The 27,196-nt window shown below is 36.1% G+C and overlaps 1 protein-coding gene across 1 annotated transcript; it reads right to left on the minus strand.

Annotated features, from left to right (window-relative positions):
* Positions 1-5,212: 5,212 nt before the first annotated feature.
* LOC105052027 (dicarboxylate transporter 1, chloroplastic) lies at positions 5,213-26,920 on the minus strand. Its single transcript, XM_019852903.3, has 3 exons — positions 25,711-26,920; positions 13,379-13,600; positions 5,213-5,904 (listed from the first exon to the last, which is right to left on the minus strand). Exons 1-3 carry the CDS (start codon positions 26,803-26,805, stop codon positions 5,542-5,544), a joined length of 1,680 nt encoding a protein of 559 aa, XP_019708462.1. The 5' UTR covers positions 26,806-26,920; the 3' UTR covers positions 5,213-5,541.
* Between the last annotated feature and the right edge of the window lie 276 nt (positions 26,921-27,196).

The raw sequence follows: 27,196 nt of genomic DNA on the forward strand, positions 1-27,196 counted from the left end.
CTCTGCCTCAACAGAAATGAAGCACTCAAATAGAATTTTAGCAGAGTTTCGAGATAAAGTTTTGAGCTTAGAGAAGAACGTATCTGGGGGTCCCTTTTTATAGACGGAGAGCGTAACTGATTGACAGCGACGTCTGTAACCATCTGGTAGTGGGCTGTTCAGGGCTACGCAGAGTTTGTTACGGAGAGTAGTGGTATCAGGGGGCCGTTTAGGGCCACGTGGAGTTTGTTATGGAGAGTGGAGTGGTGTCCGTTGTCGTGACTTGCCAGAGAGTAGTGGGGTCGCATGGAATCTGTTACAGAGAGTGGAGTAAGGTACTGGCCATTGTCGTGACTTACCAGAGAGTTCGGGCCTGACGGCTGAAGCTCGGTTGGAACGTATGATGGAGCGGAATGGCTCTCTGTCTCAGCAATCCAGGAGAAGCTCAGATATTTTCGAGGTTGCTGACGAGTCTACTGTTGTCGGATGCCTTGGACGCTGATGCTGCAGGCAGAAATCATCTGCTGTAGAAACTCGGACGGAGACTTTCTGTTGGAGAAGTCCGGTAAGAGTCCAGTTGCTAGGAGAGCCCATCTGGGATTTGCCTGATGTGGAAGTTCGTCTGTAGATTGTCCGTCGGAGAGGTCCGATTTCATGAGAAATCCGGCAGAGGGTCGTCCGACAGCGGAGTTCGGATGGTGCTGTGGAGGTTCGTCCGCTGGAGGAGTCTTGAGGACACTGGGGAAGATTGAACGTTGGAGGAGTTCGAAATTCAATTCTGTCGTAGAAGTTCGGACGGAGTCCGGCTCTTGTAGGAGTTCAGATAGAGACTTCTTATTGTAGAAGCTCGGACGAAGGCCGGCTGTCGTGGAAGCTCGGATGGAGACTTCTTATTGTAGAAGTCCCGCTGCTAGAGAAGTTCGGTCATTGACAAAGTCCAGAAGAATTTCGGAGTAGAGATCCGGTGGAGCCTATCCGTCGTAGAAGTTCGTCTGTGATCCATCCACTGTAGAAGTTCGGACGGAGTCCGGTTCTTGTAGGAGCTCGGATGAATTTCGCTTGCGATAGAAGTCCGGAGTAGTGATTTGACCGGTGTAGCCCGTCCGTTGTAGAAATTCATCTGGAATCCATCCGCTGTAGAAGTTCGGATGGAGTCCGGTTCTTGTAAGAGCTCAGATGAAATCCGGAAGGCGGTCGACCATCGTAGAAATTTGGATGGAGTCTAGTTACTGCAGAAGTCCTGCTGTTGGAGAAACTCGGATGTTGACGAAGTCCAGAAGAAGTCCAGAGTAAAGTCGTTCGTGGCCGGAAGAAGTCTGGAAGAGATTCGGAGAATAGTCGATCACTGTAGAGAATCGGCTGATAGTAAAGTTCAGAGAGCATTTGGGGCAGTCCGGTAGATGAATGGAGGAGATCATTATTGGAGGAGTCCGGATGGTATTATGGAAGCTCGGACGGTCGGGAGAGTTTGGAAAGACGCCACACAAGGTCGGAAGCCGGAAGAGCCCTGGAAGGGTTGGCCTTTTACGAACTTCGGCTGGGATTATTTTATACCCAATAAATATTTTTAAATTATTAAAAAAATATTTACAATAAGTAATTTTTGTCACTAATAGGTTTTTTGGCAACCAAAATTTCATCAAAAATAATTTTGTTGCTAAAAATTTACACATAATTTTTTTTTAAATAATTTATGAATATATATTTTTAATTTATATTTATAATATTTTTTATTTATAATCTATAAAATAAAAATAAAAAATTTATATAATAAATTAATAAATAAATTTTATCATTTTATTATATTAAATTAAAATTATAAAAGGTCTAAAATAAAAATAAAAAGTAATATAAATAGGCCGTCAAGTGTCGGCATCTGCAGGAGGAGAATGGGCTCGAGAAGAAAAGCACTCGAAAGAGCTTGGACCGACCTGCTGCTGGCTCATCTACTGCATCATCCGCTCCATCTATGCCATCCGCTTCATTATCTGGATCTGGAGCAGCTGGTACTCATCGACGCATGCAGCTAACTCATCAGCTCGCTACTCAGCCCGCTATCGATTCTCAATAGCCTGCTTCTGCATCTCCATCAGTCGAGCATTGCAGGCAGCATGGATGTCCATCCTGAATGAGCGTGAGGATGAGCGAGCACTGATTCCATGTCCTAGACCCCTAACATAACAAGGTCTCGTACCAAGCACCTGATCACAGATCTCATCATTTATGGGTGCGGTCGAGCCCTTAGAGATAAGCTGGGACCTGATGTCTATCGTACGATCTTGAAAATTAAAGTTATAGCTATTTTAATTTCATACTAAAAATCAAACTGTGAATGAAAAAAATAATTAAAAAAATTTATAAAAAGCTCCTGGCTCCCCATCATCCACCCCCCTAACCATCACTAGTGAGTCCGTTGGTAGATATCGATCCTACCAGGAAGCTCGCCACTCTCTGCATCTCTCTGTAATTTAAGAATAATTAATTAAATTTTTTTTAAATAGTTAGAGAGTTAAAATATGCTAACTAAAAATTACTTACCATCTGCTCCATATGACGAGTGAACGACCTCGAACCTCTATAATGCAACACGGTCTGTCTTATCTGATTCATGGTGTTTTGGGCATATCATTTTTGTACAGTTAGCAGTCAAATTAGTAGGTAACAAATTGAATTTAAGAATAAATGATTCAATCATTAAACTCTAAAAAAAAAAAAGTTTGGATTTGTAACTTGATATGTCAGATCCTTGTAATACCGGCATACGAGAGCCCAATCATCCATAGTGATGCTGTCATACGGCCGTTGCCGTACTGCCTCCACTCCATGGTCCTGCATCACATGGTATGAGTGCTGATGAATGCAGTGGCGATACTCCTTGAAATGCAAGCATAAATAAGCATCCACAGCTCGCCACATGTGATCCTCCTCAAAATCAACAATATCAAATACATCCTACCAATAATAAATATTAAAAAAATATCATGCTAATTAAATATTTATAGTATAATTTATTTTATCTATAACTGGATGTAGAAAATCTCTCTCTGAGCCTGTATAATGTAACACCAATCGAAAAGCATCACGGGGCCATAGCTGCAGTATATGATGTCCAGCTCGGTTTGCCACAGCTTGCACCATCTTCTAATGGGCCTGGTGTAGCCAGGTCGTATCTCAATACAGAGATGCTATCCTAGGTGCTCGCATCTCTAATGCTCTAGAGCGAGATTCTTTGATGGACCTCGTCTTCACCTTACCACCAGTAGAGACTGGCCTGAAATAATAATAAATAAATCATTAATATGATAGCTATCCATATAAAAAAATTAAATTTTATTATATAAAAAATATAATAATACCACTCAGATCATCTCACTCAGACCTGCCTCACTAGGACCTGCCAATGCAAGACCCTTTGGGGACTCTGCTGGTGCGGCAGTGGAAATGAGTGAATGTGCCTCAGCCTTAGGGGTAGGCTACGAACAATGTTGTTTGTCTCCTGATGCCATATCTATAATTTTTGACATATAAATGAATATAATATTAAAAAATAATAGTAAAAAATAAATTACATTCTAATGAATAGAATTATATCGCATACCATTATTGCAAGAGAAGATTCAACAAAGAATATATATTTACTTATCAATATCCATATCTTCCTCGATGTGTAGGTCCTCCTTCGAATCACAATAATCGACTAATATATCATCTTCTATCTCATCATCATTTATGAACTGATTGTCGTCCTCTGACTCATCAAGATTAAATATAAAATTAGCTTCAACTTCGTTGGACGGCAAATCAACCCTATTCAAAGGAGCTGTTACAAGTTCTTCATCAACAAGAAGCTCGGCTAATGTTTGTTCTTCCTCTTGAAAAGCTTCCTCTTCATATAAATCTGAATTTTCATCCATCTCTAGTCAAGTTGGTATATCATATACATCTCTACGTGTTATTCTTTGTACGACATGCCAATTACTTTGATACTTTAGATCTTTCAAATATATTACTTATTTCACCTGAGTTGCTAATATATATGGCTCATTCTGGTACCATGTTCATGCAAAGTTTACACTGATAAAATATGAATCGATATGAATATCGATCTTTTTATTGTTAATATCCCATCATTCACACTGAAACAAGAATATAGAATTACTGGATCCATACTTCAATTCTATGATATCTATCAGTACACCATAATATTCAATCTCTTCTTCTCCTTCATATCTTATCATATATATACATACATATACATATATATACATACATATACATACATACACATATATATACATATATATATATACATACACATACATACATACACACACATACATATATATATATATATATATATATATATATATATATATATATATATATATATATATATATATATATATATATATATTATGTGTGTGTGTATGTATGTATGTATATATATGTGTATGTATACGTGTGTGTGTGTGTGTGTGTGTGTGTGTGTGTGTAATATTTGCTTTTTTCAACATGGTAAAGATACGGCTTGTGGGAAAACTTAATAGCTTGCAAGTTCTTGGAACAAAATTATATACAAACTTTTCTTTAGTTGATATAAAAAAAAAAAAAAAAATCATCGGTGTTTTTTTTTTTTTTTCCCTTCGCATTTTAGACAGCCCCACCACACAGCCCGGATCCCAAACTAACGTAGGTGAGAAGAAAGTTGCCGTAAGTGATCATAAAGATATAATACAGTGGAAGCTCTCATCTCGTCGATCAACGCCTGACACTTCATGTGTTCCATAATAAAAACATATAAAATTTTGGATGTTTAATTTGTGTGGTAGTACAACAATTTGTTCCATCCCTTCCGAGTAAACAAGATAGCAATTCAGAACAAGGCTACATATGCCACCTGTTGCTATGTGATGACAATTTTTTTTTCTTTAGCACTCTAGTACATTGTGAAATCACAACAAATACTACAGATGATTCAAGATCTAAACCCCTACTAAATTAAATAAGGGACTTAAAAGCTTAAAATGAGAAATGGTTAACAATGACAACAATGAGAATGAATTTTCAGTGAAGCTTGACCATAGCAGACAAAAGTTCTCATAATAGCAACAATAGGTACCAACCCACAGAAAAGTTAACATCATGAACCGAAAAATACAAATGGGACTGGAACATGCATGATCTTGTCCAGAGCCTGAACTGAACTGTGAAAACATTCATAAAATCTCACACATAATAAAAAATGATAAAAATGAACTAATCAAAATTAAGTTCATTTTCTACAATGTTTGCCAATGAGGCTGTAGAGCATATAGGAGAAACTTTACCCACCAACAAAATCACGTGAACAATATACTCCCAGCAATACTAAAAAAAATTGTATACAAATTCATAATTATGAAACTTGTAGCAACTTCTAGTTTCTCCACCAATACTTAACAAAATAAATTATTCTACTCGAGGTTTTAGGAAAGCAAAATTTCTGACCCTCCCAAGAACATTTTTGGGAAAAGGCAGCTGTGCCCTGTGCAAAAAAAAATGGCTATGATAGAAGGATGCTCCTCACCACAAGCCAATGGTCTTCCACCAGAAGCCACCAATACCAAGCCAGATGACTATATTGACGATAGACATGAGAAATCCATAGCCCCACCACTTAGCCAGTGGGACATAATTTGCACCGTAGAAGACCGGAGCAGACCCAATGCCATAGTGAGTAAGACCACCCATAAGATTGGAAAGGAATGCGAGTACCATTGCTCCAAAGAGGGGAGGGGTGCCTAATGCACTCGCAACTGACAGAAAGGCAGTGAACATGGCTCCAATGTGTGCCGCCCCACTGGCAAAGAAGTAATGAGAGTAGAAATAGAGAAGTACCAAGATACCAAATGAGAGCTGCCATGACAGACCCAAGCCACCTACAATCTGAAATTAAGCAGTTTTTCACGTTAGTGGAAGCAGAATTTTCACCCGTAAATGACATAACATAATTTTTCATAATAGCATAGTAATATACAGTTGCAAAAGATAAGGGCTTCCCTCTGTACATGCCCACATTTATAAACGACACCATGTAAAAACTATATTATAACTCCAATTTCAAGAGGTCTGAATTGAACTGGTGACATCACGTGGTCAGAAGCAGTCCAGGTATCTAAAATAAAAACCACAACGATCAATAGTTCTCCTGGTTGGTTTTGCTTTATGAATCCTTATTTAACAAGTTTTCCTAGTACTAATGAACATCTGCAGTGTCATCACAAGATAATATGCCAAACAGTAAAGTTTCATCAAAATTCGGATTTCTACATAATCAACTATTGCTGTTAATACCCTACTCCAACTTTCATCCAAATTCAGAATCCTAAATTAACAGAAAGCCGAGAACATTGAACTTGTTTGCAGATTTCACGGAAAGCAACTTGCGGTTCCTTAACAACAAAAGACAGCAATATAGATTCGTCAAAGGCAGTCTCCACAGATTAATAGGAGTTATTGTGTCACTAAGGAATGAAACCACAACTTTTAACAACTGGCTGAATAAAATAAAATAAAACAAGAAGAATGGTAGTTTTGAAGCACATAAAGCTCACTGAAAGAATCACATAAGATGCTCATAAAATCAATTCAAGTATATTACCTTTCATAGGATGGTCATGAAAAACTTCAATTAAGCCAAATATTTTTCATTAATAGCTAGTTTTCCAGAATCATATCAATCAGTAGTGAAAGCTAATGTGGCCATGTGGGCATGCACAAATGTGAATTTGCATGAACACTATATTTATACAAGTTAAGAAACGGAACCAAATTCCAAACTTATTACTTTTAGAGTTTAATATAACTTTATGGAGTGAAAATGGTTCATTGTGCAATGAAAATTACGTTTTGGTGATTGACGAGCAAGGTCTTAATCCTGGAACCAAGAACTAGTCCCCGTCTAGGGCTAGGTTGGTACCGTACTGGGACAATCCAAAACCACCATCAATAAAAAAGAACAGAGAAAGAATAATAAAAAAATAAAAAATATTAGTGACTCAAGATACCAGGCTATCTCAAGTGTTGCACAACCATTTCAGTCACTCCAGACCATGGGACGACCCTACCTAGAGAGACTCAAGTCCTAGATGCATCCTTTGATCCAGTATCCCCGTGATTCGGCACGGTATTGCTAAGACAAACCAGGACAAACCGAGTCCCTTATCCTTGCTGATGAGTATCGATTGCCTTTGCTTATTGAAGTTGAAGGATGTTGGACATGTTTAATACTAATGATGAGGAAAGAAGCTAATATGATATAGTTTAAATTCGATACGCAAAGGTTGGAAAAATAATAAGAAATCTATTAAGCAACATCAATCTATTCCAAAGTTTGCAAAGGTAAGCATTGACCCCTTTAAAGGCATAGGTGGAATGCCTAGGAGGCCAGGTGGACAACAATGTAAATTAAAAAAATAAACAAAAGTTAATAAAATTATATGATTCATAAAAGGTGCATCAAAGAACATCACATTGACAAATGATAAAGAGCTTCTTAGAAACATATGTTCAAGCATCATTATAAATGGACTCAAATTCTTTTATGAAGTACTTTAACATTTTCAATAAACCAATGAACAAAGTGTGCATTCAAGACAAAGGTTTGGATTAAGCAGCCAAGTTCTGACTGAGGTGCCAACCTAGGCACTTGGGTAGCTGCGTTGCCTAAAGGGCTGGAGAGCACCAGGCGCATAGGCAGCTAGGTTATCCAAGTACCTAGGCAGCATTGCCTAGGCACCTAGGAAACTGCCTATGAGAACTTTGGAGACATTACGGAAATGCAATTTAACCAAGTTTTAATTTAAGAACAAACCAAATTCAGGTTTCCCAGGATTTTCTGGCAGACTGGAACTCTCTGTCCTATTGAATTGCCCAGAATAAAGTAATATGGAAAAACCCATGCAAGACAATAGCATAGAAGAAAAAGAGTTTTTCAACTCAAGTTTTTTTTGGATTTTTTATGGTTCTATGCAAAAAAATAAAAGAAAGGGAATAACACATAAAGCAACGATTCAAGTTCTAGTGGGATGTCCCGTGGGACATCAGGATGGAGTACCATTCCATGTGTTAGGACAAGACCATCCCACTATTGTCCCAATGTCCCAATCGAGATGTCTTGGGACATCACCTATCCCATGTGTCGGAACGGGACGGGATGGCGGCGCGTCCTAATCCATGAAAAAATCAGGACAACCCCGTACCACAAGATTTAATTATAAAGTTGGAACATGAGACACAGCAGAATAAATAATGAAGGTGACCATGATAGGTGATGAAATAGAGTAGATAGAGACAGAATGAGAAGAAGAATGAAATAAAAGGAGTAAAAGATGGTTAGGAAATGCACACTAATCAAAGTGATACTACTGAGATGGTGATTTCCTCGTGGACAATCCTAATGGACTAACGAAAGTTCTACCTTTAGGATGCAATGCCTTATACATTTTAGATCTCCAAGGATGCAACATTTAAAAGTAGGAAAAAATACTTCAAAATTAAAAATAGTGTGGCTTGAAGTTTGATTTCAAGAGGGAGAGAAAAGGGAATTTGATGTTACAACTAAGCCTTCACCACCCATTTTTTAGTTTTTAATTTAAGATTGGTCATTCAATAGGTGGCCGATTTTGAGATTAACCAAAATCTCAATTTTTCTCAACCAAGACGAAAAGTAGGGAAATTGTCAAAGGGATATGAATAGCTATATCAAGATTATTTTAAGGATTTTATATGTATATGTTTAAAAAACCCACTTGAGGTTATAAAGCATAGATGAGAAAATCTCAAGTGATATATTGATATAGAAACCTTGAACTGCCAGGATGTTAAATATATCATCATCATTGGAAGCTTAAGATCCATGGAGATAGATTTCTTAGCTCAGATTAACATCCTTGCTTTATAGATAGAGAAAGATAAGTTACTTGGGGCAATCATCAAGAAAAAAGTAACAACTCTTTGTTCTTTTTTCTCCATTTACTGCATAAAGTTAAGTTCAACTCCAATGATGTTGGACCAACAACTATAAAATGTCGCGGCCATCTCCTTTTTCCCAAATTGAACCTTGTTTTGGTTGAACCCCAGTTGAACCATTAAATATCTACAAAATTTAACTAATTCTAGAGAGGACTTTTAGATGGTTCACCTTCTCCTTCATTCCCCACTTCTTCTTTTTCTATTTTGTTCTCTTTATTTCTTATATATATGTAGATAATTGATTTTGAAGATTCTCTCATGGTGTTCTATTGTCACTAAGAGAGGCCTCCGAGAGAGCCTCGCATGGACAATCAGAGAGCAGCTCCTTACATTCATGAGGCCTCCACCTTTTCTTCTCATCCTGTCGAAAGTAAGATTAACCCAAATTTAATTAACTTTCTTTTTTTCATCTCTTTTACTTATTTTCTTTTTCTTTCTTCTCTTCAACTGCAAATGCATTTTTCTCTAGGTGCCTAACTAGATGTTTGGGGCCTAAACATGGTCACATAAATGAATGCATGAGAAAGATGGTTTGCACATGCAAGAGCTAGCCTAGCCTAAAACGCATATAGGCCTCAAGCAGCCCTCCTTAAAGTAAGCAAATATTGGATATCATATGTCTTTTCACTCACACATGTACAGCAGATCCAAGCATGGGCAATTATGCTAAAGCAAATACCTCATTCACAGATACATAAGAACGTGTCAGGAAAAGCTCAAGATCATATATACAGCTCGAACAAATTCAACTAATATTAGAAATATAACTTAAACTAAAACCTCAGATTGGGCTGGCTATTGTAACATGCACTAATATTAGATCAGGTAATTTAGATTCTAGTTGAGTAGAATGAAGAAAAGGATGTGACACTTGAGGAAAATGCCTCTTTCCATATGTTTGGTCTAATTGTTTGACACTACGATGAATTAAGGTCTCTATAAACCAGCAACTCAAAATATTTTACCAGGATTCAACACTCTAGGCTAACACAAGCATGTCACAAAACATTATATATTGATTGTGTCATGTCAGATGACTCTTGTCCAAGTACCCAAAATAACAACATATATCAGAAATTATAAATGATACCTGTGACCAAATACTGAAACAGTACATTGCCTCATGGACGCATTAAACTTGAGGTTTGAAGTTTCTCCTCTAACTCCAAAACCAAAATTGAAATATTTCAGTTTCAACCAAAAGAAATTTGGAAGCTTTAGTTTCAGACTTCTGGCCAAAACCAACTTATGAAACCAAACTTATAGCATTTTGAGAAAACTATGGCAATTTATTTGTTCTTTCCTTATCTTTTTCCATATTGTAAGAATTTTGTTATAAGATTAAACTTAGATATAGCAAATCTTTAGGAGGTTTCCCTAGAATTACAGAGTTTCATTTCAAAATATGAGGGAATGAAAGTTTCTGACAATGGATTCATTATCCCTAATCTCAAGTATCATATGTGTGTACATCATCATATGTTAGATTGTCAAAATAAAATATTATATTACACTCAATATATTTTTAAACATTACATTTCAAAATAACTATTTTGCTTGTTTTAGCCAAAAATTTGAAAGACAGGTGTAGGAGATAAACAGCCGAGAAAGCATAGAGTGAATACTAGCATGCAAGCATATATATGATCATTAGTTTTTAATCTTTAAATAACAAATACACACAAATTGCTAGAAATTACAAATAGTAAATTTTGCGGAAAAAATAGAGGGTGGGACTGCTGGATGAGAGAAAAGAGAGGTGGGGAATAAGCAGGGATCTGAATCAGATGAATAGGAAGAATGGAAGGGGGAAAGAAAAAACTAATCCAAAAGCTGTTATTTTCTATCATTCATCATCCACCACCATATGCCAAAGTCATAATCACCACCCTCAGGGCTAAAACCACTCACCTTTCCTCCAATCGAGATCATAACTTAAGATTCTGCCAATTTTGAAGGAAAAGAGTAGGATTAGCTGCAAAAGCTGAGTCCTTAGTGTCTTTTCAACAACACATGCCGAAACCCACAACCAACTCGCTTGAAAGTGGCATTTGACTCAAGCCACTCAACAATCTACTTGAAACCAACTCAACTCAATTAAGGGGGTGTTTGGTTGGAGGGAGTTGTGACATGGGATGAGATGGGAATGCGAATGAGTGACTACCAATCCAACCATTTGGTTGGAGGGGTCCCATTCATATTCCAATTCCAAAGCAGAATAGGAATGGCCCAATCCCCCTAGAACCTAATCCTGACTCTCCCTTAAAGATTCAAATCTCCATTCTGATTCTAATTCCAATCATGAACCAAACATTTCGGAGGATATGGCCATTCTAATTCCTATTCGAATTCATTCCGATTCCGGTCACGAACCAAACACCCCCTTAATTTTCAATCCTAAACTACTTGGAATCGGCCCCATGAATCCTTTCCTCCATTCCACTCTGTTTAAGGCCACACCTTCTAAAAGATGTAACAGCATCAAATCCTTCCTTACTACTTCATCGCATGTCATTTTTTGATCTCTCTCATCCCCTCTTCTTTCAACATGTATCAAATCTATCTTCCATACCGGTGCATCCCTTAGCTTGCATTGTATTATCCAAACCATTTGAGTTGTGTTTCTCTTAATTTGTTCTCAATTGATGTTATTTCTACCTTTTTACCAGTGACTTAATTTCTTATTTTATCTTTTCTTATATTACCAAATATCCATCTCAATATTCTCATCTCAATGACACTCATCACGTGCACATACTATTTTCTAACTACTCAATATTCTATATCATAAAGCATTGCAAATAGCAAGGTTTAAAATCCCATAGAACAGAGTTGTCCTAGTTTTTTTCATGAAATGGGATGTCCTGATATCTCGTCCCATTCCGAAAGCGGTCCCAATCATGCATTCTGATCTCTCCTCCTTTCCTTCCTTTCTTTTTTTTTTTTTTCTCTTTCCTTCTTGCTTTTTATTCTACCTTCCTTTCTTTCCTTTCTTTTTTTCTTTCTTTTCTTATCCCTTCCTTTCTTTCCTTTTTTTTCTTTTTCCTTCTTCTTTCTCTTTCCTTTCTTTCTTCTTTCCTTTCTTTCTTTTTTTTCTCCCTTTCTTTTTTTCCTTTTTTTCTTCTTCTTGCCTTTCACTTTTTCCCTTCTTCATATTTCCTTCATTTTTTCTTTCCTCTTTCTTCTTCTCTCCCCACGTGGATGAGTTTCGAAATCCTGACCCTAACCCATTTCCACTTTCTCATAGAAATGAGATGAAATGGACGGGATTGCCCCCCATCCCATCCGGACGTAAAACCTTGGCTGGTAGCATACTATCCTATAAAATTTTTCCTTCAACTTAGCAGGTATCCTATAGTCATATAATATCCCAATTGTATCTCTATTTCATCAATCCTGCTTTAATCCTATGGATAAGTGACTCCCATGTGGAATAGATCCTTGGTGTAAACTTATTAAGATTGGAAATTTAGTAGTATTACCACCAATAGTTCACACACTAGTAACCACTCCAATATACATGTCCTTAATTACAATAATATAATCAACGGAAATTCCTTTATCTTCTATCACCCGCCATAAGACTTCTCTAGAGATTCTATCATATACTTTCTCTAAATTAATGAAAACCATATGAAGATTTTGCCGCATTTGTCCATATTTCTCAATGAACCTCTGAAGAAGAATAATAGGTTCCATAGTTGACCTTCATGACAAAAAACCAAATGGGCCCATAAGCAGAGTTTAAACAAGCTACTTAAACCACTCTGCTAAAATGGGCCCACATAAGAGTGGTTGCATATGCAACTGCATAATGATAAACAGGCCACCTACTCAGCTCCATAAAACTCAGCCACATAAAAAATCTGCATTCTGCATTCAAGGGATCTGGTCTAGTTAGAGGATTGCATCTGTATATGCAGTCACATATGCTGATTTCTGAAACACTAGGCTCAAAGAAAACTACTGAAACAATGACGTCAAAACAAAATAACAAAATTCCCAAATCATGTCTGATTTAATTTCTTCATTTAGTTATTTTTTTAATTTTCTCCAAAGTTAACTAACAGTTTTTTCCTAATTCTCAACCAAAACTAGAGTTGAATACCAAAAGGAAACTCATGTTAGGCTAAAACCAAGTTTTCACAACCTTACCAGACTATACAGATCACTCACAAAGGCATAAAATCAATAATTTGGTGCATTGTTGGATGTGTACCAACAAAAGATACTATTTTAATCATCTATAAAACATCAGTATAGATTAAAGAAGATTAGGTAATATGGAGGTGTCAAGAATATTAAAATGCATGCAGTTATTATCTTGTTTCAAAGAAAAGCAACAGGCTAAAAAAGAAAACAGAGCAAAAACTATCATATATCATACCTTAACCACTGTTTGGCTAAACCAGGAGATTAAACCATACTTGTTAAGATACCCAGCCATTGCTATAAGTGCAGCAAACCAAGTAAGGGTATCCCATGCCACTGCTTCTGCCAAACACTCCTTCCATGTTACAACCCCAGTTATGAGAAGAATGGATAAGCCAAGAATTGCAGCGGTCACCGCATCCACATTCAGTGTCCCTCCAAATATCCAAAGTCCCACCTGCATCAGAGAGAACATTTGACATGGGCAAAATAAATGTCCATTTTGTAAAAATTATAAATTACAGCCACTGTCTCTGAATACATGTCTGTCTCCATGTTGGCACATACATTAGCATGTGAATCAGCGAAGAATGATCTCACTGATTGTTTAAGCAAATGAGCTATTTCCATAATACACTTTTTGCCTACTTATGGACAATCATCTGCTACTATTTTACTAAACAAACGAGTCTACATGATAGATAGTAATCTCGACACACCACAGAAATGAATGATTTCCTAAACATATCTCCATTAGAGTAGGAATAGGGTAAAAAAGTAATCTGAAAGGTGAAAAACAGCATTCCATTTCTTCCATCATAAACAAAAACTTGATCAACAAAATGAATGTGAAGAAAACCAGAAGGATTCAGTGGATATGAATTATGCCAAAAGAGTACATGAAATATACCACTTTTCAAAGACATCAAGATACCTATCCTATTTGTATTTAATCAATCCTCTCCAAAGTAGCCAAACTACAAATGATCATGGAAGCATGAAAACATATTTACATGTTTTGAATTTGTCATGAATTAAACAATAATATCTCGTAAAAGAAGCAGCATTTCTGTATAAGATAATTTGTCTGCCTAAGAAAACTGCTTCCTTCAACAAATATCACTATGTTACTTGCTGAGTTAATTTTTCATACACAACTGTTACATTTAAACTGGGCTAATATCTAATTAGTAGTACTTGAGATTAAACTATATTAATGTCAAATACACAATGATTCAGCTAAATCCAGAATCCATGTTGTTAATCATAATCTGCAGCATTTTAAAATGACTCAGCATTTTAAAATGACTCATGATTTAGAAACGAAAGAAATTAGAAGTTTTTTGTCTGCATTAGTAGGCATGAAATATGAATTTTAATCTTAAGATCTGGATTCATGGTTTAGGTTTATCCAGATCTGCAGAATTTTAATCCATTTATGCTTTCAATTCAAAAATCATGATCAACTGTGCATGTTCTATATTTACATTGTCTGCCATGCATTTTGGCACCTGATAAAAAATTTCATTCGCGCACTTTTGATGCAAAGGAAAGAAACCTACATAACTTTTCATATGTTGATCTTTGGGCATATGCAATATTGTATATCATGAATTTTTTTAAAGATTCTCAACAGGGGAACTCAGCACTGTGTTCTTTGTTTGACTGCCACTTTAATTTATTCCTAACATAGCATGTATGATTAATCCATAGTAAATAGTCAGATCCATGGTTTGCCATACTGCCCAGGCGCCCAATACAGGGCATACTATACCATACTGATACAATACCGGTAATGTCATATGGTACCATACCGACACTATAATAGGCTTGTACTAGTACGGGGCTGATACCAAGATGGCGAACCTTGGTTAGATCCTTTTTTGAACACTGTTATGCCTATTTTCTACATATACATAGGTCAAGGATTAAACATAAAATGGCCATTGAAGGGGCCATCGCTTGAAGTAATGGTCAAGGCTTGGTTTGACAAGTGTAGTAGCACACAAACCTAAGGGCAAACACTGTATAAAAGAAATGCCAAAAAATAGGTCTGTCCCTAGTTCGCCCCTCCTAATACCCTAGATTGTCAAGAACATAACTGGATAACGACATTCTTTTATGAAATATTCAAAACTAATAGGATTTGGGATCTAATGCCACCATTAGTATCCTATATCTAAACTCTTGTTTCTTTTCATAATGCTAAAAATTCATTTCTAAGATGCAAAATGGATGCAATTCTCATGACAATATCCAGTTGACTGTTTCAGTATAACTAATACATAGAACACAATGGTCGAGTGTTGAAATGTGAGTGTAACAGAAAAAGCAGCTGATAGATCATGTAGTGTAGAAGTCATAATATAATTGATGAAACATCTAAAGGTAACTTCAATATTGGAAAGTAACAATAGAGTACTATACAAATGATGCAAATGCATGTTTAGAAATAGAAGACTTTAAAACAAAAAACAAATAGAACATATAGTGATAGGCTAAAAACTAAAGCAAATAAATAATATTAAAACCATAAAAAAGAAAAATAAAAATTAATAGAAAAATAAACTAAAAACTAAGACAAATATAAAAAGTTAAAAATACGGAACATAAGATAATATAGAATATGAAACTAGGTAATATATATATATATATATATGTAAGCAAAATTAGAATATACCAGAATAGAATAAAAATATAATCATAATCATCAAACCTTTTTCCCAACCATTTGGGGGTCAGCTTTATGGATCCTCATTCACCAAATATTCCTATTTCGGTCCATCTCTAATGTTATTGCAAGATTCTCTATATCACCCCTCTCACCCTCTTTCCATGCCACCATAGGTCTATCCCTCCTTTTCTTACCATAATCAATAAGAAACAACATACCTCTCCTTACTAGAGACTCCTTATAAGTTATATCTTTATTTTACATGTCCACAGCATCTCAATATATTTTCCATCACTTTATCCTTAATTTGGGCAACTTCTACAGCTTCTCTAATATACTCATTTCTTATTTTATCCTTTCTAATTATACCACAATTCCATCTTCACATTCTCATTTATGCTACATTCAAATTGCTTTCATTTATTTCCTTTATTGCCCACCAATGTGAGCTATATAACATGGCAGGCCTGGCTACTGTTCTATAAAATTCTCTTAAATCTTCAAGGTGTACATCTATCACATAATATTCCAGATGTCTCTCTCTACTTCATCCAACCAGATCTAATTTTATTACATATAACTTCATCTCTTAATTATTTTAGATAATAGGTCCTAAGGAATGCAATTGGTCATCTTGTGGTATCTCTTGATCATCAAACTTAATTGGTAATGTAATTTCATTTCCATTATCAGTAAAGTTGCATTCTGTATATTTTGTCTTTGTTATACTAATCTTCGATCCTTTATCCTCTAAACCTTTCTTCCATTAGCCAAATATAGTATTTAAACCAGTTCTCTCTTCATCAATCAATATTTTACCATGCGCAAATGATAAATATCCTAGTACATCTTGAATATTAGCATTCACTTCATCCATAATTTGCACAACAAGAAATGAACATGCTGCTGATCCTTGAGAAAGCCTAGAGTAATTGGAAATACACTTGCACTGCAGCAACTCCTGACACTTGTAGTACCCCAGCATACATGTCACCATATCAATATAACATTTATATACATCCTTCATAAAATTACCAAATTATTTTTGTTGGTAAATTATAATAAGCTTTCTCTTAGTCCATGAAGTCCACAACAGACTTTTCATATATCTTATTTCTATTCAATTGTCCAAGTAAAAAAGAAAGCTACCATTGTTCATCTTTGAAAGCATAAATCCAAATTGCTTATCTAAAACAGTTGTTGTTTTTCTTAATCTTTGTTCAATTACGCTCTCTCAGAATTTCAAAGAGTCATAAGCTTAATTCCCCAACAATTAGAAGGATTTTGGATATCACCTTTATCTTATAGATAGGCACTACAATACTCCTCCCCTAATCATCTGGCATTTTCTTAGCTTTCAAATTTCATTAAATTAGTAACCCAATTTAACCCAGTATCTCTGTAATTTTCTAAACCTCATAAGTCATAAGTATTTCATCTAAGCATAATACCTTATTTTATTACATTCTTTTCAAAGTAATCTCCACTTCACTTTTATGATTTGTATGAAGAGAATTTTGGCTCCTCTCTTATTTTTCTTCTTCTATGAAGATTTCTTTATTAGAATTCTCATTTAACAGTTTTTCAAAATAACATTTTCTTTAATTTCCTCATCCTTCACTAATATCATATTATCCTCACTTTTAATGCATCTAACTTAATCAATATTTTTATATTATCTCTCCAGTTTACCTATTTTATAAATTTCATTCTCATATGACTTTAAATTTAACCTATGACATACTTTATCATATGCTACATATTTAGCCTTGCAATTTTGCATCTTTCATAACCTCCTTATATCTTATAAAATCTTCGATATTATTTGTTTTTTTACCATTGTCTACAATACATCCATTTATTTTGATTCTCACATACATTACTATTCTCCCACCAAGCATTTTTTATTTGCATAACTTTTCCCCTTTGACTCACCTAAGATTCTTTAGCTACTTTCATAATACAATTAGCCATTTGGTCCCATGTTTTACTTGCTTTAGTCTTTAAGCTCCAATTTCCTTCCTTTGGTAATATATCCCTAAAAGATATAGCATTTTTCCCTTTTAAGTTCCATCATATTATCTTTGGTATTTATTGTTTCTTTTCTTTTCTTTTCTTCCTACATTTAGCATATAAATCTAAGACTAACAACCCATGTATGTGGAGTAGTTGAACTCTCTATCGGTATTGCCTTACAATTCTTACATGTAGATCTTTCTTTAAAAGGTAAGCTATTTATGACAAATTTGATCCACACTTAAAGGTTAATCAATGCTTGCTGTCTTTTTAAATGTGTTTACAAGTGCTCCGTCATGAGCTACTGCAAAATCAAATATTGAATCTCCTATTAAATTTCTATCCCAAAACAAAATCCGTCATGTATTCTCTCAAATCCCTTATTGCTCTTCCCTACACACCTATTTGAGTCTGCACTTATAAGTATCCTATATCCTTCGGGAATATCTTGCATTGTTTCATCCATCTCCTCCCAAAATTATTTCTCAATCCTCTCCTCTAAGACGACTTACATTGTTTGCATAAGCACTAACTACATTAATAATCTCCATCTAAAAAAAGTTTAATATCCACCAATATGTATTCCATCTACTTCAGGAATACCTTGTATTAATTCATCCATTTCCTCCCAAAATTGTTTCTTAATCCTCTCCTCTCAAACTAGTTGCAGTGGATCAGCACTAACTATATTAATAATCTCCTCTGTAAAATAATTTTAATAGCTATTAATCTATCACTGATCTTTTTCAGATCTATAATTTCTTTTTATTACTTCATGCACTATTCTTCCTATTCCATTTCTATTATTATCCTCATCTATAGTCTAGAACCATCCCTGATATTCTTGGATTTACTGCCTTTCCATTTAATTTCTTGTAAACAGGCATATTGATTTTGCTACATATCATTGTATCTGCTGATTCTCTACTCTTTTTAGTTAAAGTTTCAACATTCTAGTAGGAAATCTATTTTCTTCTCCAATGCAATAATAAAAATATAAGAATGAAAATACAAGCTCGAAAAAATAAGACTGTTAAGTGTTAACTAAAAATAAAGTAGAGACTACAATAAAAGCATAAAATATAAAATACAATTAAAAGTACAATAAAAAATATAAAATACAGTAAACTTCAAATATGTAAGTGAAAAATATGGAACATAAGAATAGTTGAAAATATATGGACACATGACTTGCATCTTCCAGGTAAAAAAAAAAATAATCACAGGTCCCCTAAACCTAATGAAATCCCCTTGGCGATCACTTTGGCCCTCTAAATTTTTTGGGCCATTAGAATTACCCCCAACCCCATGATCTCTCTCCAATAACTAACAATCCTTCCTAAATCTCAATTGCAGTTGGTTTCTTACTCACTATTACTCTATAAAGTAATCTTAATTGGTGTAAATAACGGAGAATGATTCTCTTCTCTAATTCAGTCCCATCCAAACTATTTATTAGTAACTGCATCCCAAATTTCTCATACAATCTAGAGTCCCTCTCTGAACTCCTTCCTCTTTCTTTCCCTCTGACTTAAGGTTCCTATGTCTGCTATCTCACACGTGCATCTCCTCTCTTCATGCTACCTGCAATCACTTCTTACTCTACTAAAACACCCATTACTTGGTTTATCTCATGCTATAAGGGATAAAGAAAGATTTATCAAATAAAAATAGAATAGCAAATTTATCACAAGGGAAAGAGATTTTTAATCAAACGGACTAACAACAAATCAAAGTACTCAAATTATCCTCTCATTTAAATCCTAATTCCATGCGCCATCAAGCCATCAGTAGAAGAAAAATCCCTCCTCCCCTCACTTGCATATCTCTCTGTAAATAAGAAGAAATATTATCTTAAAAAGGAAACAATAATTCCAATTATCCTCTCATTTAAATCCTAATTCCATGTGCCATCAAGCCATCAGTAGAAGAAATCTCCCTCCTCCCCTCACTTGCATCTCTCTCTAAATAGGAAGAAAAATTATCAGAAATATTATCCTAAAAAGGAAATAATAATTCAAAGTCTACAACAATCAGCAATTCTTTTTTTCTCCAATTGCAAGGAGTCAAAGGTTATTCTTATAAATATCCCCTATTCCATTAGTTTATTATAACATAGAACCATAATATCATTTTCTATAATGCCAAAGATCAAGAAAAAACATGAACAAAAGATCTAAATCTTGAAAACTCAAAGCTCTTGCTCATTCCGAAATACCTTAGTATCTAATTAAATTATTACATGATACCATGATGTTGTACACTAATTTAATTCTTATTTTCGTAGATGATGTCAAAGGCAAAGACCAAATTTTAAGTTTCAAGCTATCAACATTCCCCATTATTTTGGGAATCTAAAAGTAGCATTTTTACTCATCCCTTAATCTCTTTTCTGATATTATACAGGATACCATGACAAGTCTATTGAATTCCTTTGTCGTGCTATGTAATAGAGTTACAAAGTGTTCTATTTAGTTATATTCATCATACTTCTACTATCCATATGTGTAACTTTGACGTCGGGTGATTTTTATTTTATTTTTATTCAATTATATAAATAATGTCTATCACTAGCATCGAGGGCAACTTAAATATCACCCGTAAGTTTTTAATTTTATTATGTAAAACTTTGTTTTGGTGAAGTATATTCGATCCAAGCCTTCCCCCCACTCCAAATTGAAAAATCCTAGCTCCACCCCTGTATAGAGATATGGTTATTAAAACTTGGCAGAAATACAAATTACCACTATACAAAAACAAAGTAATGTTTATAAAAAATATTATGCAAATAAAAATAGAATGAATTAATAGATATTAAACACCTTGACAACTCCAATAGAGCTTCCTTTATTTAGTTAATGGTACCATAATCTTATTAAGTGCACTAAATAAATTGGGGGAGGGGAGGGAGGGAGAGGCATGGATGGAGGTGCAATTATTGGAGGAGATTTTACAAGGCAATCTTAGATTGCAAGGCAAAAGCTAATCAAGAAGGGAGCATAGTTAGAATATAAAAGAAAAGATAAGAGGGAGATGGGCAGGCAAGGCAGATTATTAATGAGATACAATAAAAAATGAAATGAAATTAGAAAAATAAGCAAGAGATAGAAATTTAGTTGCCACAATTGGACATGGGCGCGGGTGCAAGTGGAGATATTTTAGAAATACCTCTAGCAAGGAAGTGCTTCGACAATGGGTTCAAGATTTCAGGAAGACACCAAAGCAGGTGTTTTATTCTAGGTCAAAGATTCCAGCTACTCTGTGTGTGTGTATGCGCGCACAAGTGCACGCATGAGAGAGAGAGAGAGAGTAATGCAGTGTGAGCACAGGGCACAAAGAGATGTTCTTCTTGAATTAAAAAAAAAAAATCTTTTTTTAAAACAACCATGTTGATCATTACAATGTGATAAAAACTTTCATGTAAACTAAACAATATTCCATCTATGGGCAAATTTGATAGACTCAGCTACTTATATATAAATATGTATATGTAGGTACGTTGATATGTATGTACACATGCATTTATGTGTATGGATCTACATATCCACAAACACGCATTAGTGGATATGTATATGTTGCACCGGCTTTAGCTTTTGCTAGGATATATATTGTTTATCCATCATGAAGAACATCAAATATCTTAAGGCTTATTTTAAGTAGATGCAGAAAACACAAAAATCAAACCCATAATAGGAATTACAGAGTTTACAAAGTAGTCACCATAAAAGTTTGCTTATTGGGCTGATAGAAAAAGCTATATATATTGCACTGACAATCGTAAAGAAACAAATAATAAGTCATTGTTTCTCAATGGTGTATTTTTCCTGCTCATAAATAATGGAGAAGAGGAGAAAGAATAGATAGTTGTCATTCACGAGGACTATGACTTATATTATACATATGCAGACAACAAATTCAAATAGAAAATATTTAAGGTAAAAGCATTTAAATTGTTGCTTTCTTTGTATGAAATATCACCTAAGAAATCACCATTTTGCAGTGTCATCCTGATTGATAGGGTTAATACAGATAATCTTCTTTTAGGTAAATGGACGATGAAAGCAACATGCTAATACAGAAGAACTCTTATGTATTATCATGACATTTGACATGATATATATTGTAAACAAATCTCACATATCATAACAGTGCAATCAATTTGTATTGGATACACCACATCAAATCATGCAACAACTAAATCATATACTTGGGGATTTGAAATGTCAATGAAGGGCAGCATTTTGTTCAACTTGCAAAATCAATACAACCCAAGCAATCAAAAAGGAAATTGTAAAAAGTCTTTCGAATATGATGTCTCACATTGGAGATGGCAAGCATCATCTCCAGGTATGTATCAGGCATGGACTTTGATGACAACTTTGAGCATCAACCATTGACTCACTATCTAGACATCTTTGAATCAAAATAGTCTCCATGAGCAAACCTAGGACCAACCACCAACTCTTCAATATATGAACAGTGTTCACAGTACAGAGTGGTAGAGTTTTTTGGTTTCATATCTCCAGACCAACATTAGTGCAAGTACGAATACCCTTTATAAGGATATTGAAGGTAATATCACGTACTATATAAATTGGAAGCCTGTATAAAAGGGCCAAAGACTTTAGAACAATACAAGCAAACCCAACATTATCTCTAGGAATCCAGAAAGGAAATAACTTATATGCAAGAGATGTCTAAGGTTTACTTAAGCAATCAAAATTGATGGTAATGTTTGATTTGGAGAAATCAAAACCAAGGGTTTGCACACAATTGTTTAAATTGAAGCTCCTGTAAAACCAAATGTAAATAAGTACACAAATAAGTGGTAAAATGTTGATTCACCCTCAGCCAATTCTTTTTGACTATAAGATGTGTTTGGCAGTAATGCTATTGCTATGTGCATTTATTGTAAAGGTGTAGATGCATCTAAAAATAGATTCTGTGCAGTCATATCATATCTTAAAATGATGAGGTAAAAACAAAAAGATGGTGATATTGATAAGGCACAAGAAAACTACAATCGATGGCTACAGAACATATAAAAGCATAAGATTCAATACAGCAAAAAGACAGAATTTTCTTATGAGATATATTTTTATTGAAACAGATGAACTAACATAGCTAAATAAATAAAATTATAGCTATGAGTAAAAACAATTCAAGGGAATGGCCAAAATGAAAAACTCATGCAATCATCAACGAGACATATTACTCGGTCTAGAGAGGCAAAATTTGGTGAGCAATAGACATTTATTGAATGATCCTCTCCAGTGACAGTACAAGGTTTATAAGAGAGAAAAAGGGTCCAAGTTCCTACTCAAGTTTAATGCAAAAATAAAAAAAGAAAAAAAAGAAATGAAAGAGAAGCAATGGAAAGGGTTATTATTCAGACTTGAAAAAACATCAACAATCCTTTGCAATGAGAAATTTTGATTCAACAGCATAAATCAATGACTGAGTTAAATGCTTTTGCATCTTCAGATGCAGATAATGCAGGTGATGCATTGGATGAGCTAACTAGAATGAAAGTACGGAAGATATTTCTGAGGAAGAAAAAAGATTCTGAGGAGGAACAATTGGGGAAAAAAGTGTATATTTTCTTTCCTCATATATGTTGATTAATGAAAAACTTGAACATCTTGAGCATCAAAACAAGAGGATTTAAAACTAAATAACTTTATGCATCTACATACACAAAAGAACCATAACAGTTAAGAAGCAATAAATATCCATAGGATAGTTTCTCTAGTGCTTTTTTTTTTCCATGTAGCAAATCCCCAGAATAAATTATTAATATTTGTCATAAGAAAATTTTCTCAACCAAAAAAAAAAAAGAAACTATCATAAGCATGTAATGAACAAACGCATCCAACAATTTAGAAAGTGTAAGTATGAATTCACATGTGTATGACATGCGATTACTAACAAAATGTAATAAAAAGAAACCATATAATTAATAATAGCAATGATGCACAACCTACATGTACAATGCTCCAATATATCTAACACCTCTCCTAAATTCTAGATAAGTGTGGCATGCATGCGCATGCACACACTTACACGCATGGATTAATACCATGCAAGGAAGGAGCAAAATCAGATGTCTGAGTCTCTAGAGAAGAACTTTTGGTAGGAGTAGAATGACTGTTTGACAGTATAATTTAAATAGGAGAGAGACTAGGAAAAACATTATAGTTATTATAGAAATGACAGGTTATACAAATAATGCTAGAGAGTAGGTTCGTAGATTGGTTTGTAGCATTTAAATTTTCTATAGCTTGAACAAAAACAGAAAGCAGATTGGAATATAAGCATCATGAAATTATGGGAGTAAAAGCAGATAGCATACATGCACTGAAAATCCAAAAGCAAGAATAGAAACAGAATTTATAGAACAACACCAAACATTTAGTGAAACCAGCAAGGGACAGAATAAAACATGTGAATAATAATGAAGTGTGTATCAGTTCACTATGGCCTCAGGCCCTCAGTTGAAACTAAGTGAGGAAAATGGGAAGTGGAGAACAATATTCTAATAATATCATTCAACCTAGACACCTGAGATTGCAGAGCAGAGGAGAGTGGTACTCTGGCAACAAGGTTACAAGAGATAAGTCTCCTGGAATTGGAGTGGAAGACTTCAATTTTTTTGAAAAAACAAAACTGAGCAGAGAATTGCTGATATACCAGGAGAAATTCACCTCCATTATGCATAAAGTACAGCCAAGTGAAACAAATGCAATTGTGCAAAGCATGATACATGTCACCTTATATAGCATAAAAAGGCAGAGATCTATACATAAAAATTTGGATGAAGAAGTTGAGCCATTAAGTGGAAAAACACAAAAAAGCAAGAGCAACTGTTTAGTAACGAGAAAACCATACATGCAAGGAGGTTGTCAACCTAAAAAACATGGACATACGCCTGCCTATAAACAAACTAGTGAAGTCTCGGCTAAAGGTGTGGCTAAGCATATGGTCTCATGGAAAAAAGGAAATAGCAAGACATCCGAAGCCACAGAAGCACAACAGAAGGAAGATCTAGAAAGCATATAAAATTAAGTTCCAATGCCTATTAATAGCCTGGCACATTTGTCTACTGATGACATTATAAAAATCAAGAGGTAGGATCAAAAGATAGTGTGATGACACCTCATAAGATTCCTAAGAATTTAAAGACAAAAGCTGGATTACTTCACCTTTCTCCAGTGAAAGAAAATTCATGGGAAAAATCACCAAAAGAGACCAAACAACAAATTGTGCTTCTTCATGAATATCAATGTAACTCACTTTGCCGTGCACCTTCCCTGTCCACAGGCACTTTCCCTTCACATTTAGTAAGATGTTTGATTGAATGTGTAAACATACATCTGGTAAAAATGTCTCTTTTTTTCCCTTTTCTTTTTTTTAAAGGATGGACTAACCATGTTTATATTTGCAAGCACTAAAGACTGTCCCTCATATTGTTCAATATAATTTCCATTTTTCTCATATCTTCACATAATTTATCTCATCAATTGCTCCTTTCTTTTTTAATTTTGGTGAGACCAACCATTTAACGTGTGCCCACAAAGGATTCTCTGGCTAAATAAACATTAACCAAAAAGAAAATGATGTTGTTAGTATCATTATGAAATACTTCAAAAATTGAAGGAACTGCTTTCAAAATTCAGTACTAGAATTCACCCAACCTTCCAACTTAATTGCAACCAAGATAATTAGCTAAAAAACAAAAATTGCGCGGCTTAAACAGCAGCTAACCAATATCTAGCAAATCAGATTTATACTAGCAACCAGCATTTGTTTGCATACTTAATTTTTTTGACAAAAGAAAAACGGATGTCTGAAATCAATGACGAGAAAAGCAACTTTACCGTCAGGAGCAGTGTCGTTGCCATGATAATCTCATTCTTAGTCATCGCCCCCATCTTCTCCAGCTTCTCCCTGGCAAGTTTTGGAGCATCTGGGCTGCTCTTCACTGTTGGTGGATAGATCAAGTAAAGCAGCAATGGCACAACCACCAATGAAACCAATCCAGGAACTATTGCGGCCACAGCCCAGTCAGTCCACCCAATTGTTTGCTTGATGGTATTGAAAGTGAGGTTAGCACTCAGTGGATTGGCCGCCATGGCAGTGAGAAACATCGCGGAGGAGATCACCGAGGTCTGGAAGCAGGTGAGCATCAGCCAAGATCCGAGCCGGTTCTCGGTCCCATCGCCAACGTTGCTGCCACAGGCCACGCAAAGGGACTTGACAATGGGGAGGAAGATCCCGCCGGCCCTTGCCGAGACCGAAGGAATGGCGGGGGCAAGCAGGGCTTCGCTGAAGACAAGACTGTAGCCAAGACCAAGGGATGAGCTACCGAAAAGGGAGACGAACTGGTAGGCGACGCGGTTGCCGAGGCCAGTCTTGATGAATCCCCGCGCGAAGAAGAAGGCGAGTGCGATAAGCCATGGAATGGGGTCGCCGAAAGCCGAGAAGGCGGCGGAGAAAGGGAGGGTCTTGGTGAGAACGGAGGCGCCGAGGCCCAAGAGGGCGACGGCCCCAAGGGGGAGGGGCTGGGTGATGATGCCCACGATGGTGGCAAGGAAGATGGCGAGGAGCTGCCATGCGTTACGAGAGACGCCAGCAGGGGCGGGGACGAGCCAGAGGAGGACGCCAGTGGCGATCGTGGCGGCCAGGGGCTTCAGGGCCGCGCCCTGCCACGGCGGGCTGGACGGTGCGGCGGGGGCGGCGGCGGCGGCGGCGCCGCCGGAGGAGGCGGAGGCGCGGATGGGGGAGATCGGGCGGAAAGCGCCACAAAGAGATGGAAGGCGGGGGAGGGATTTGGAGAAGGAGGAGCACAGGGAGGGGTAGATGGGATTTTGGCGGGAGGGGAGGGAATGGGATTGGGGGTGTTTGGAGAGGCGGCGGCGGCGGTGGGGGAGGGTGGGGAACCCTATGGTGCAGGCGAGGGAGGAGGACGCCATTAATGGCGGAGTGGGAGAGCTCGGGGCTCGGCTCTGACCGCAACGAAGTGAACGGCCCTTCAGTCGCGCATCGGAGACGAGGAGGCGAGAGAATTGGATGATGAGACGGAAGGGACGGGGAGGAGGGTGTTGGATTTATGACTAAACAATAAGATGGCTCGCGGACCGGTAGATTTTGATCGGACGAGTGAGATGGGACAAGGAATGTTCCAGCGAGGGGGATCGATGAGGTCGAGAACTCCATCTGGAGAACGGGGAATCCTTGTGGAGCGATATGGACCGTCCATTTCGAAGGATGTATAATCTGGAGTGGTCCCTTGGACAGTCGGCGGAGATATGAATGGAGGATCTTGTCACCGTACGGACTGAAAACGTCTGGCAGCAGACGACG

The sequence above is a fragment of the Elaeis guineensis genome, chromosome 13, assembly GCF_000442705.2.
Source record: "Elaeis guineensis isolate ETL-2024a chromosome 13, EG11, whole genome shotgun sequence".
In the NCBI taxonomy this organism is placed as follows: Eukaryota; Viridiplantae; Streptophyta; class Magnoliopsida; order Arecales; family Arecaceae; genus Elaeis; species Elaeis guineensis.